This window comes from Petromyzon marinus, chromosome 42, assembly GCF_048934315.1.
Source record: "Petromyzon marinus isolate PM22_M1 ecotype Great Lakes invasive population chromosome 42, UKy_Petmar_22M1.pri1.0, whole genome shotgun sequence".
Classification (NCBI taxonomy): domain Eukaryota; kingdom Metazoa; phylum Chordata; class Hyperoartia; order Petromyzontiformes; family Petromyzontidae; genus Petromyzon; species Petromyzon marinus.
In genome coordinates, this window is record NC_133708.1 from 3,071,728 (window position 1) to 3,088,094 (window position 16,367).

Genomic DNA, 16,367 nt, shown 5'->3' on the forward strand with positions numbered 1-16,367 from the left:
ACCACCTTCTACATCAACACTACCACCATCTACATCAACACCACCACCATCTACATCAACACCACCACCATCTATATCAACACCACCACCATCTACATCAACACCACCATCTGCATCAACACCACCACCATCTACATCAAACCACCACCATCTACATCAACACCACCACCGTCTACAACACCACCATCACCTACATCAACACCACCACCTTCTACATCAACACCACCACCATCTACGTCAACACCACCACCATCTGCATCAACACCACCACCATTTACATCAACACCACCACCATCTACATCAACACCACCACCATCTACATCAATACCACCACCATCGTGAACAACACCACCACCTTCTACATCAACACCACCACCATCTACATCAACACCACCACCATCGTCAACAACACCACCTTCTACATCAACACCACCACCTTCTACATCAACACCACCACCATCTACATCAACACTACCACCATCTACATCAACATCACCACCATCTACATCAACAACACCACCACCGTCAACAACAGCACCACCATTTACATCAACACCACCACCTTCTACATCAACAGCACCACCATCTACATCAACACGACCAGCATCTACATCAACACCACCACCATCGTCAACAACACCACCACCATCTACATCAACACCACCACCTTCTACATCAACACCACCACCATCTACATCAACACCACCACCACCATCGTCAACACCACCGCCATCTACATCAACACCACCACCTTCTACATCAACACCACCACCGTCTACATCAATACCACCACCACCTACATCAACACCACCACCATCAACACCACCACCTACATCAACACCACCACCATCTACATCAATACCACCACCACCTACATCAACACCACCACCATCAACACCACCACCACCTACATTAACACCACCACCGTCTACATCAATACCACCACCACCTACATCAACACCACCACCATCGTCAACAACACCACCACCATCTGCATCAACACCACCACCATCGTCAACACCACCACCTTCTACATCAACACCACCACCATCTACATCAACACCACCACCAACTACATCAAGACCACCACCATCTCCATCAACACCCCCACCATCTACATCAACACCACCACCATCTACATCAACACCCCCACCATCTGCATCAACACCACCACCATCTACATCAACACTACCACATCTACATCAAGACCACCCCCATCTACAACAACACCACCACCATCTACATCAACACCACCATCATCTACATCAAGAACACCACTATCTACATCAATACCACCATCAACATTAACACCACCACCACCTACATCAACACCACCACCATTTACATCAACACCACCACCATGGACATCAAGACAACCACCATCTAGATCAAAACCACCACCATCTACAACAACATCACCACCATCAACACCACCACCATCTACATCAACACCACCACCATCTACATCAACACCAACACCGTCTACAACAACACCACCACCTTCTACATCAACACCACTACCATCTACATCAACACTACCATCATCTACATCAAGACCACCACTATCTACATCAATACCACCACCATCAACATCAACACCACCACCACCTACATCAACACCACCACCATTGTCAACACCACCACCTTCTACATCAACACCACCACCATCTACATCAAGACCACCACCATCTACATCAACACCCCCACCATCTACATCAACACCACCACCATCTACATCAACACCACCACCATCTACATCAACACTACCACATCTACATCAACACCACCACCATCTACATCAACACCACCATCATCTGCATTAACACCACCATCATCTACATCAAGAACACCACTATCTACATTAACACCACCACCATTTACATCAACACCACCACCATGGACATCAACACCACCACCATCTAGGTCAAAACCACCACCATCTACAACAACATCACCACCATCAACACCACCATCTACATCAACACCTCCACCATCTACATCAACACCACCACCATCGTCAACAACACCACCACCATCTGCATCAACACCACCACCATCGTCAACACCACCACCTTCTACATCAACACCACCACCATCTGCATCAACACCACCACCACCGTCAACAACAGCACCACCATTTACATCAACACCACCACCTTCTACATCAACAGCACCACCATCTACATCAACACGACCAGCATCTACATCAACACCACCACCATCGTCAACAACACCACCACCATCTACATCAACACCACCACCTTCTACATCAACACCACCACCATCTACATCAACACCACCACCACCATCGTCAACACCACCGCCATCTACATCAACACCACCACCTTCTACATCAACACCACCACCGTCTACATCAATACCACCACCACCTACATCAACACCACCACCATCAACACCACCACCTACATCAACACCATCACCATCTACATCAATACCACCACCACCTACATCAACACCACCACCATCAACACCACCACCACCTACATTAACACCACCACCGTCTACATCAATACCACCACCACCTACATCAACACCACCACCATCGTCAACAACACCACCACCATCTGCATCAACACCATCGTCAACACCACCACCTTCTACATCAACACCACCACCATCTACATCAACACCACCACCAACTACATCAAGACCACCACCATCTCCATCAACACCCCCACCATCTACATCAACACCACCACCATCTACACCAACACCCCCACCATCTGCATCAACACCACCACCATCTACATCAACACTACCACATCTACATCAAGACCACCCCCATCTACATCAACACCACCACCATCTACATCAACACCACCATCATCTACATCAAGAACACCACTATCTACATCAATACCACCATCAACATTAACACCACCACCACCTACATCAACACCACCACCATTTACATCAACACCACCACCATGGACATCAAGACAACCACCATCTAGATCAAAACCACCACCATCTACAACAACATCACCACCATCAACACCACCACCATCTACATCAACACCACCACCATCTACATCAACACCAACACCGTCTACAACAACACCACTACCTTCTACATCAACACCACCACCATCTACATCAACACTACCATCATCTACATCAAGACCACCACTATCTACATCAATACCACCACCATCAACATCAACACCACCACCACCTACATCAACACCACCACCATTGTCAACACCACCACCTTCTACATCAACACCACCACCATCTACATCAAGACCACCACCATCTACATCAACACCCCCACCATCTACATCAACACCACCACCATCTACATCAACACCACCACCATCTACATCAACACTACCACATCTACATCAACACCACCACCATCTACATCAACACCACCATCATCTGCATTAACACCACCATCATCTACATCAAGAACACCACTATCTACATTAACACCACCACCATTTACATCAACACCACCACCATGGACATCAACACCACCACCATCTAGGTCAAAACCACCACCATCTACAACAACATCACCACCATCAACACCACCATCTACATCAACACCTCCACCATCTACATCAACACCACCACCATCGTTAACAACACCACCACCGTCTACATCAACACCACCACCTTCTACAACAACACCACCACCATCTACGTCAACACCACCACCATTTACATCAAGACCACCACCGTCTACATCAACACCACCACGTTCAACATCAACACCACCACGATCTACATCAACACCACCACGATCTACATCAACACCACCACCTTCTACATCAACACCACCACCATCGACATCAACACCCCCATCTAGATCAAAACCACCACCATCTACAACAACACCACCACCATCATCACCACCACCATCTACATCAACACCACCACCAACTACATCAAGACCACCCCCATCTACATCAACACCACCACCATCTACATCAACACCACCATCATCTACATCAAGAACACCACTATCTACATCAATACCACCATCAACATTAACACCACCACCACCTACATCAACACCACCACCATTTACATCAACACCACCACCATGGACATCAAGACAACCACCATCTAGATCAAAACCACCACCATCTACAACAACATCACACCATCAACACCACCACCATCTACATCAACACCACCACCATCTACATCAACACCAACACCGTCTACAACAACACCACCACCTTCTACATCAACACCACCACCATCTACATCAACACTACCATCATCTACATCAAGACCACCACTATCTACATCAATACCACCACCATCAACATCAACACCACCACCACCTACATCAACACCACCACCATTGTCAACACCACCACCTTCTACATCAACACCACCACCATCTACATCAAGACCACCACCATCTACATCAACACCCCCACCATCTACATCAACACCACCACCATCTACATCAACACCACCACCATCTACATCAACACTACCACATCTACATCAACACCACCACCATCTACATCAACACCACCATCATCTGCATTAACACCACCATCATCTACATCAAGAACACCACTATCTACATTAACACCACCACCATTTACATCAACACCACCACCATGGACATCAACACCACCACCATCTAGGTCAAAACCACCACCATCTACAACAACATCACCACCATCAACACCACCATCTACATCAACACCTCCACCATCTACATCAACACCACCACCATCGTCAACAACACCACCACCATCTGCATCAACACCACCACCATCGTCAACACCACCACCTTCTACATCAACACCACCACCATCTGCATCAACACCACCACCATCGTCAACAACACCACCTTCTACATCAACACCACCACCATCTACATCAACACCACCACCATCGTCAACAACACCACCACCATCTACATCAACACCACCACCACCTACATCAACACCACCACCATCGTCAACAACACCACCACCACCTTCTACATCAACACCACCACCATCTACATCAACACCACCACCATCTACATCAACAACACCACCATCGTCAACAACACCACCACCATCTACATCAACACCACCATCTACATCAACACCACCACCATTTACATCAACACCACCACCATCGACATCAACACCACCACCATCTAGATCAACACCACCACCATCTACAACAACACCACCACCATCAACACCACCACCTACATCAACACCACTACCATCGTCAACAACTGCACCATTATCTACATCAACACCACCACCATCTACATTAACACCACCACCACCATCTACATCAACACCACCACCGTCTACATCAACACCACCACCATCTGCATCAACACCACCACCTTCTACATCAACACCACCACCATCAACAACATTAACACCACCACCGTCTGCATCAACACCATCATCACCATCACTACTATCACCACCATCACGAGCATCATCAACATCATCATCACCATCACCACCGACAGCACCATCACGAGCATTATCAACATCATCACCATCACCACTATCACGAGGATCATCAACATCTCCACTATCAGCACCATCACGAGCATCATCAACATCACCACCATCAGCATCATCAACATCATCACCATCACTACCATCACCACCATCACGAGCATTACCAACATCAGCACTATCACCACCATCACGAGCATCATCAACATCATCACCATCACTACCATCACCGCCATCACGAGCATTACCAACATCAGCACCATCACCACCATCACGATGATCATCAACATCTCCACTATCAGCACCATCATGAGCATCATCAACATCACCACCGTCAGCACCATCAACATCATCACCATCACTACCATCACCACCATCACGAGCATCATCAACATCAGCACCATCAATACCATCAGCACCATCACGAGCATTATCAACATCATCATCACCACCACAGTTAACACCATCACAAGCATCATCAACATCATCATCACCACCGTTAACACCATCACAAGCATCATCCACATCATCATCACCACCGTTAACACCATTACAAGCATCATCAACATCATCATCACCACCGTTAACACCATCACAAGCATCATCAACATCATCATCACCACCGTTAACACCATCACAAGCATCATCAACATCATCATCACCACCGTTAACACCATCACAAGCATCATCAACATCATCATCACCACCGTTAACACCATCACAAGCATCATCAACATCATCATCACCACCGTTAACACCATCACAAGCATCATCAACATCATCATCACCACCGTTAACACCATCACAAGCATCATCAACATCATCATCACCACCGTTAACACCATCACAAGCATCATCAACATCATCATCACCACCGTTAACACCATAACAAGCATTATCAACATCATCACCATCACCACCGTTAACACCATCACAAGCATCATCAACATCATCATCCCCACCACCGTTAACACCATTACAAGCATCATCAACCTCATCATCACCACCGTTAACACCATCACAAGCATCATCAACATCATCACCACCGTTAACACCATCACAAACATCATCAACATCATCATCACCACCGTTAACACCATCACAAGCATCATCAACATCATCATCACCACCGTTAACACCATCACAAGCATCATCAACATCATCACCATCACCACCGTTAACACCATCACAAGCATCATCAACATCATCATCACCACCGTTAACACCATCACAAGCATCATCAACATCATCACCATCACCACCGTTAACACCATCACAAGCATCATCAACATCATCATCATCACCTCCGTTAACACCATCACAAACATCATCAACATCATCATCACCACCACCACCGTTAACACCATCACAAGCATCATCAACATCATCATCACCACCGTTAACACCATCACAAGCATCATCAACATCATCATCACCACCACCGTTAACACCATCACAAGCATCATCAACATTATCATCACCAACACCGTTAACACCATCACAAGCATCATCAACACCATCATCACCATCGCCACCGTCACCACCGTCACGACGACGATTTGGAGTTCCCCGGTGATGGTCAGGCGACGTGACGTAATCCTCACCTTCCCGCAGGAGACGGAGGCCGATACAGAAGATGATGGCGGAGATGATTGCGGACAGGAGAAGGCAGCAGGCCCAGCGAGGAGACATCGCGGGCACTCTCACGACAGACTTTGAGGGTGGAGACTCTCATAGAGAGTCCACGGATCCCGTGATCTGTGACCAGACCGCCACTCAAGCGGGGTCCACAGGTTCTCTGGGAGTCCACGGGTCTTGTGGGCTGTGACCCAACAGGACACTCCAGCAGGTCCACAGGTTCTCTAGGAGTCCACAGGTCCCGTGGACTGTGACCCAACAGGTCACTCAAGCAGGGTCCACAGGTTCTCTGGGAGTCCACGGGTCTTGTGGGCTGTGACCAACCGGACACTCCAGCAGGTCCGCAGGTTCTCTGGGAGTCCACGGATCCCGTGGACTGTGACCCAACAGGTCACTCAAGCAGGGTCCGCAGGTTCTCTGGGAGTCCACGGGTCTTGTGGGCTGTGACCACCCGGACACTCCAGCAGGGTCCACAGGTCCTCTGGGAGTCCACAGGTCCCGTGGACTGTGACCCAACAGGTCACTCAAGCAGGGTCCACAGGTTCTCTGGGAGTCCACGGATCCCGTGGACTGTGACCCAACAGGTCACTCAAGCGGGTCCACAGGTCCTCTGGGAGTCCACGGGTCTTGTGGGCTGTGACCAACCGGACACTCCAGCAGGTCCGCAGGTTCTCTGGGAGTCCACGGATCCCGTGGACTGTGACCCAACAGGTCACTCAAGCAGGGTCCGCAGGTTCTCTGGGAGTCCACAGGTCCCTTAGTAGCGACCTTTCGTAGTCTGAGGATTGGTAAGCAGCAGCATTGCCACTAAGGCCTTTGGGGTTCCTCAAAAGGATCTCTGCTGGGACTCCACAACAACCTCCAGAAGTCCAGCGGTCTTCACACGCCACTCACTCCTACATGGACCAGATCTGCTGGTGGAAATGCACACACCACACACACATCACACACCACACAAACACCACATACACACCACATACCACACACACACCACACCACACCACACACACCACACACACCACACAGACACCACACAAACACCACATACACACCACATACCACACACACACCACACCACACCACACACACACCACACACACCACACAGACACCACACAGACACCGCACATACACACACCACACACACCACCACACACACAACCACACACACACCACACCACACACACACCACACACACACCACACACACCACTCACACCACTCACACAGACACCACACACACCACACACACCACACACACCACACACACAGACACCACACACCACACACACACCCACACACACCACACATACACCACTCACCACACACACCACTCACACGCCACACACACACCACACACCACACGCACACCACACAAACAGACACCACACACACCACACACACCACACACACACACCACATACACCACACACACCACACACACACACACCACACACCACACACACACCACACCACACACACCACACACACCACACACCACACACACACCACACACACCACACACACACCACACACACAACACACACCACACACATCACACACACCACACACACATACCACACACACACCACACACCACACACATACCACACACACCACACACCACACCACACACACACCACATACACCACACACACCACACCACACACACATACCACATGCCACACACACCACCACACACACACCACACCACACACACACCACACCACACACACACCACACCCACACCACACACACCACACACACCACTCACACAGACACCACACACACACCACACATACACCACACACACACCCACACACACCACACATACACCACTCACCTCACACACACCACTCACACGCCACACACACCACACACCACACGCACACCACACACACACCACACAAACAGACAGCACACACACCACACACACCACACACACACCACATACACCACACACACACACATCACACACACACCACACCACACACGCACACACACCACACACACCACACACACCACACACACAACACACACCACACACACCACACACACACACCACACACACACATCACACACACAACACACACACACCACACACACACACCACATACCACACACACATACCACACACACACCACACACCACACACACAGACACCACACACCACACACCACACACACAGACACCACACACACACCACACACACCACACACACCGCACACACACCACACACACCACACACACACCACACACACCACATACACACACCACACACACACACACACCACACCACACACACCACACACACACACCACACACAACATACACACACCACACACACACCACACACACCACACACACACCACACACACCACACACACACACACCACACCACACACACCACATACACGCACCACACACACACCACACCACACACACCACACACACCACACACAACACACACACACCACACACACCACACACACCACACGCCACAGAAGTTGGCAATTATCTTCCAAAGGAGCTCTCTTTGACTCACTGGCACCAGCTGAGAGATTCTCTCAATGGGCATCAGGTACCCTCTAGATAGTCCTAGCAGACAGTCCCACTGCATAATCCCTGCAGATAGTCCCACTGCATAGTCCCACTGCATTGTCCTACCAGATAGTCCTACTGGTAGTCCTACTGGGTAGTCTTACTGGATAATCCTATTGGGTAGTCCTACTGGATAGTCCTACTAGATAATACTACTGGGTAGTCCTACTGGATAATCCTACTGGATAATCCTACTGGGTAGTCCTACTGATAGTCCTACTGGGTAGTCCTACTGATAGTCCTACTGGGTAGTCCTACTGGATAATCCAACTGGATAACATTACTGGGTAGTCTTACTGGATAATCCTACTGGTAGTCCTACTGGGTAGTCCTACTGGGTAGTCCTACTGGTAGTCCTACTGGGTAGTCCTACTGATAGTCCTACTGGATAATCCTACTGCGTAGTCCTATTGGATAATCCTACTGGGTAGTCCTACTGGTAGTCCTACTGGTAGTCCTACTGGGTAGGCCTACTGGATAATCCTACTGGGTAGTCCTACTGGGTAGTCCTACTGATAGTTCTACTGGGTAGTCCTACTGGGTAGTCCTACTGGGTAGTCCTACTGGATGATCCTACTGGGTAGTCCTACTGGATAATCTTACTGGGTAGTCCTACTGGGTAGTCCTACTGGATAATCCTACTGGATAATCCTACTGGTAGTCCTACTGCAGCTTATTCCAAAAGCATCGGCGGTCAGTCAATGGCTCCTTACGATCTCCTGGATGAATGTTGTTCCGTCATGTGTGTGCGTGTGTGTGTACGTGTGTGCGTGTGTGTGAGTGTGCGTGTGAGTGCGTGTATGTGTACGTCTGTGCGTCTGTGCGTGTGTGCGTGTGTGTGTGTATGAGTGTGTGTGTGTTACATATTTCAGTTTAACTCGTGGTTTCGTGGTAATTAATTGAAGGTCGAGGGGTTACCAGCCCCTCGCACCCGTCCAGAGCCCCCGTTTAGCCCCTGCGGTGGACACATATGCCATGAGGGGAGGAGCCAATCAAAATTGGATCTCACCCCACAGCACTGTCTACGACAGAGTTGCCTAACCATCAACCCCACCAAAACTAAGCACCTGCCTGGGTATTTTGTACCATCGGACACTTCACCCCCACAACTCCCAATCGGTGATGGGGCAGTTGTGGAGCGAGTGGAGAGTTTCCCATACCTGGGCAGTGTGCTTATGACTGGCTCCAGTTTAACAGCAGAGGTCTCACTCCGAATCAGTCGAGCGGCAATATCTTTTCATCGGTTGCGTAACGCTGTGTGGAAGCTACCTGGTCTGTCGCTCCGCACTAAGCTTCAGGTCTTCTCGGCCATGGTCATTCCCTCCCTTCTCTACGCTTGCGAAACGTGGACCCCCCTAATGGAACATCTTCGCCGGTTAGAAACATTTAGGCTGGCCTGCCTACGATCCATCCTGGGTTTAACCACACTGGATTGTGTGAGGAGCTCACAAATCCTTGAAAGATCTGGGCAAGGTCCCATCGGTGAGCTCCTCCGGCGGGCAAGGCTGCGATGGCTGGGTCATGTAGCCCGCATGCCCAGCCACTGCATGCTGAAACAGCTTTTGTTCGGCCGGATTGAGGGGGCAAAGCGGGCGCGGCATGGGCTAGAGAAGAGATGGAGTGATGTGGTACAGGAGGACGTGGAGCTGAGTGGACTTGCCGATGACTGGTACCAGCGGTGTCAAGATCGGCCTCTGTGGAGGAGGCTCGTGAATGATGCTACTGGGCAGTTGGAGGTAGTCGCCCTCCAACAACAACGGAGGGCGGAGGAGCGACGCTCACAACAACGAGCGGAGCGCCGGGTGGCTAAAGCACAGCAGCTTGGCACAGTAGGGGGCACAGGTGGTGCATCAGCCAGTCATCTCAGTCAGTCGACCCGTGGCACCTGGGTCTGCCCCGTGACCTCCTGCCAGCGGGCGTTCGACACTTCACGTGGCCTCAGGGTGCACATAGCCTGGCACAAGCGTCGTGGTGACGTCACCGTCACTTAGTGGCGAACGGCGGTTGTTGTGTTGTTGTTGTGTGTGTGTGTGAGTGTGTGTGTGCCGGCAAAAACAACCCCCTACCTCCTCGCGGTGCCGGACGGGCAACTCTGTCGTGGACAGTGCTGTGGGGAGAGGTCCAATTTCGATTGGCTCCTCCCCTCATGGCATCTGTGCCCACCACAGGGGCTAAACGGGGGCTCTGTACGGGTCTGAGGGGCTGGTAACCCCTCCACCTTCAATTAATTACCACTAAACCGCGAATTAAGTATATAACTAATACGCTTGTGCCGGAGGCCCCTGGGGGCCAGGCGTCTATGACGTCTCCTGGCCAAACCCCAATTGGCGGAGCCAGGAGATTGAATATCTACCCATGGGGCTCCTCCAGAAACAACGAAAAACCACTATGGGTGGCCACGTGGAATGTTCGAACGCTTACTGCGGAGGAGAGGCTGCCACTCCTCTGTCGGGAGCTGGACCGGTACCGCCTGGATCTATGTGGCATTCAGGAGGTCCGGTGGCCCGGTTCTGGCTCCTGCCACCGTGAGGGGTGGACAGTCGTCTACTCGGGGCAGCAGACTGCCAAACAACAGGGTGTGGCTCTTCTTTTGAACAAAAGAATGAAGGGGGCGTGGGAGCGTGGCGGTGAGGTGTGGGAAGCTGTAAGCCCCAGGCTATTTTGGGCTCGCCTTCCCATCAACCGGAGGCGAGGAATGGTGGTCGTGGTTACTTATGCCCTCACCGAAGATGAACATCCGTGGAGGGATGCAGGCAAAGCCGATGAGTCAGATGCCTTCTTTGACCTCCTGTCACAGGTGCTGGCTGAAGTGGCCCCTCGGGATAGAGTCATCATGATGGGTGACTTCAATGCCCGAGTTGGTCATGATGCTGGCACCTGGTCTGGAGTGATTGGAGGGCATGGGCCAGATCAGCCCAATAACAACGGTAGGAGGCTGCTAGATTTTTGTGCAGCCCACGGGCTTGTAATTACCAACACGCTGTTCCGGCATCGGCGCATCCACACAACATCATGGATGCATGCCGGGTCCAAGCAAGAACATCTGCTGGACTACATAGTGACGGACCACCGTATGCGAGCCCATGTCCTTGACACCAGGACCTACCGTGGAGCTGATCTACCCTCTGACCATCGACTAGTCATCTGTAAGATGCGCCTGCCATTCTTCCACTCCGGTGGTGGGTGTACACCCAGGACCCCATTCCAACCTAAAGTGGCCTGGTCTCAGTTCAGTTATCTGATGAAAGTTATCTGATGAAAGTTGCGGCTGGGATTGGCATTGTCCCCGACTCCTCCTGATGTCGAGGGTAAATGGGCGAGGTTTAGGACTGTGACTCATACAGCTGCAATGGCTGCTTTGGGTACGCGGTCCAGACCTCCCCAGAGACCCTGGCTGACAGAGGAGGTGTTCAGGATGGTTGAGAAAAAGCGATAGGCCCACTGTCATCGGCTACAGAATCCCACGTCAGAGAATGAGGAGGCTTACCGAAGCCTTTGCTCGGAAGTTCGGAGAGCCGTGAGGCGCTGCAAGGATGGGTGGTGGTCGCGGGTTGCTGAGGAGATGGAGTCTGCCTCAGTGGCCCGTGATCACAAATCTCTATTTAACTCCATCAAAAAAGTAACCTGCAGCGCCACACCTATTACCATCATTATGGGGAAAAAACGGTGATCCAATCTCCGACCCCCAGGAACAGGTTTGCAGATTTGCTGAGCATTTCTGTGAGGTCCTGGGGGAAGGAAAATCCCTCAGCCAGGAAAACATCGTGGCACAAAGTGAAGATGACCCTGCTGAGGCTGCGGTGCCTCAAATATTGGAAGAAGTCACCCCCTGTGAGTGGCTGGTTGAGGTGCCATCTGTTGAGGAAGTACTGAAGGCGATCCGGAGTCTGAGATCAGGAAAGGCAGCGAGCAGAGATGATCTCCCAAGCGAAATGCTGAGGGAGGGTGGTGTTTGTGCATAGACTGCCCTATATGACATCACAACAACAGTCTGGACCACTGGACGGGTTCCGCAGGATTGGAAGGATGCCCTGGTGGTCCCCCTTTTTAAGAAGGGGGACCGCACAGACAGTGACAACTACAGGAGCATCTCACTCCTCAGTGTGCCGGAAAAGGTCCTGGCAAGGATTATTCAACATCGCCTTGCCAGGCACGCTGAGGAGAGGCTTGTGGAGCCCCAATGCGGTTTCAGGAAAGGGCGGTCCTGCACAGATGCCATATTTTTTGTCCGTCTGCTACAGCAGAGGTATAGGGAATTCCCACAAGACCTACATCCCTGCTTTATTGACCTGGTCAAGGCCTATGATACCATCAGTAGGCCTGGGCTCTGGGATATTCTTCGTGCTTTTGGAGTACCTGACCCTCTGCTCACGATCATTAAGGACCTTCATGATGGTGAGCGGGCCCGGGTAAAACTACGTGGCCGGGAGTCAGAGCCATTCCCTGTACACCTTGGGGTGCGACAGGGATGTCCTCTGGCTCCCACATTATTTAACATCTATTTTGACCACGCAGTTCGTGAAGCCTTCAATAGCTGTACCGGGGGAATCTCCATATGGTACAGATATAATGGGAGGCTGATCGATGCCCGGGTGCGGTCAAGGGATGGCTCCCTATTGCTCAACCACGTTACGTATGCTGATGATTTTGTAATAGCTGCTCATTCAGAGGAGGAGTTGGAGACGCTGCTGCTGAGACTGGAGCGTGCCACTAAGAGGAGGGGCCTTACCATCAGCCCCACCAAAACTAAGCACCTGCCTGGGTATTTTGTACCATCGGACACTCCACCCCCACAACTCCCAATCGGTGATGGGGCAGTTGTGGAGCGAGTGGAGAGTTTCCCATACCTGGGCAGTGTGCTTACGACCGGCTCCAGTTTAACAGCAGAGGTCTCACTCCGAATCAGTCGAGCGGCAATATATTTTCATCGGTTGCATGTCGCTGTGTGGAAGCTACCTGGTCTGTCGCTCCGCATTAAGCTTCAGGTCTTCTCGGCCACGGTCATTCCCTCCCTTCTCTACGCTTGCGAAACGTGGACCCCCCTAATGAAACATCTTCGCCGGTTAGAAACATTTAGGCTGGCCTGCCTACGATCCATCCTGGGTTTAACCAGACTGGATTGTGTGAGGAGCTCACAAATCCTTGAAAGATCTGGGCAAGGTCCCATTGGTGAGCTCCTCCGGCGGCCAAGGCTGCGATGGCTGGGTCATGTAGCTCGCATGCCCAGCCACCGCATGCCGAAACAGCTTTTGTTCGGCCGGATTGAGGGGGCTAAACGGGCGCGGCACGGGCTAGAGAAGAGATGGAGTGATGTGGTACAGGAGGACGTGGAGCTGAGTGGACTTGCCGATGACTGGTACCAGCGGTGTCAAGATCGGCCTCTGTGGAGGAGGCTCGTGAAGGACGCTACTGGGCAGTTGGAGGTAGTCGCCCTCCAACAACAACGGAGGGCGGAGGAGCGACGCTCACAACAACGAGCGGAGCGCCGGGTGGCTAAAGCACAGCAGGTTGGCACAGTAGGGTGCACAGGTGGTGCATCAGCCAGTCATCTCAGTCAGTCGACCCGTGGCACCTGGGTCTGCCCCGTGACCTCCTGCCAGCGGGCGTTCGACACTTCACGTGGCCTCAGGGTGCACATAGCCTGGCACAAGCGTCGTGGTGACGTTACCGCCACTTAGTGGTGAATGGCGGTTGTTGTTGTTGTGTGTGTGTGTGTGTCAGTGAGTGTGCGTGTGTGCGTGTGTGTGCGTGAGTGAGTGTGAGTGTGTGCGTGTGAGTGTGTGTGCGTGTGCGTGTATGTGTGTGTGCGTGTATGTTTTGCTTTTAAGTTGAACTTCTTTTGCACCGTACGTAACCAACCGCACCAATCAGAGGTGCAGAAATGTTACTTGACGTCCGATAATATTGTTGACGGCGACAATGATGATGAATGATGCTGACGATGAAGGTGTGGAATGGTTATTCTTCAAAGTGGAGACGATGATGAAAATACAAATAATGATGATGACGACGATGATGTTGATAGACGACGACGATGATTACGACGACGATGATGATGATGACGATGATGTTGATGATGACGACGATGAAGATGTTGATGATGATGACGACGATGATGTTGATGATGACGACGAAGATGATTACGACGACGATGATGTTGATGATCATGTCGACGACAACGATGATCATGGTAGTGGGTGGTCATCCTTCTAAGTGGCGATGTCCCCTCTACTCCCCAACTCTCCTTTTGCCCACCTTAACCCAGCAGCAACTCGGACACGCTGGTGGTGGTGGCGGTGGTGGTGGTGGTGGCGGTGGTGGTGGCGGTGGTGGTGGTGGTGGTGGTGGCGGTGGTGGTGGCGGTGGTGGCGGTGGCGGTGGTGGAGCCCAGCCGCTGCCACCGCTGCCACCGCCGCTCTCTCAGCCTTGCCCACACCACCAGCTCACGGGGGGTAGGGGTGGGGACACTGACCTTACGGAGCGGCGGGCGGATCGTTCTGAGCTGCGGCAAGCGCTGCCCGCGGCTCTCCCCGCGGCTCTCCCCGCGGCTCTCCCCGCGGCTCTCCCCGCGGCTCTCCCCGCGGCTCTCCCCGCGGCTCTCCCCGCGGCTCTCCCCGCGGCTCTCCCCGGCTTCTCACCAAGGACCGGCACCACCACCCGGTGACT

General features: G+C 51.7%; 1 protein-coding gene across 1 annotated transcript in view; it reads right to left on the bottom strand.

Annotated features, from left to right (window-relative positions):
• LOC116957780 (chemokine-like protein TAFA-5) overlaps nt 1-16,290 on the bottom strand; it is a 56,331-nt gene extending 40,041 nt beyond the window's left edge. Inside the window, exons 1-2 of the mRNA XM_032980137.2 lie at nt 16,174-16,290; nt 7,070-8,014 (exon numbers count right to left, since the gene is read on the bottom strand). Of these exons, the coding sequence (XP_032836028.1) occupies nt 7,070-7,157 (88 nt within the window). The 5' untranslated portion in view covers nt 7,158-8,014; nt 16,174-16,290. The remainder of the gene's footprint in view (nt 1-7,069; nt 8,015-16,173) is intronic.
• Nucleotides 16,291-16,367: the final 77 nt, after the last annotated feature.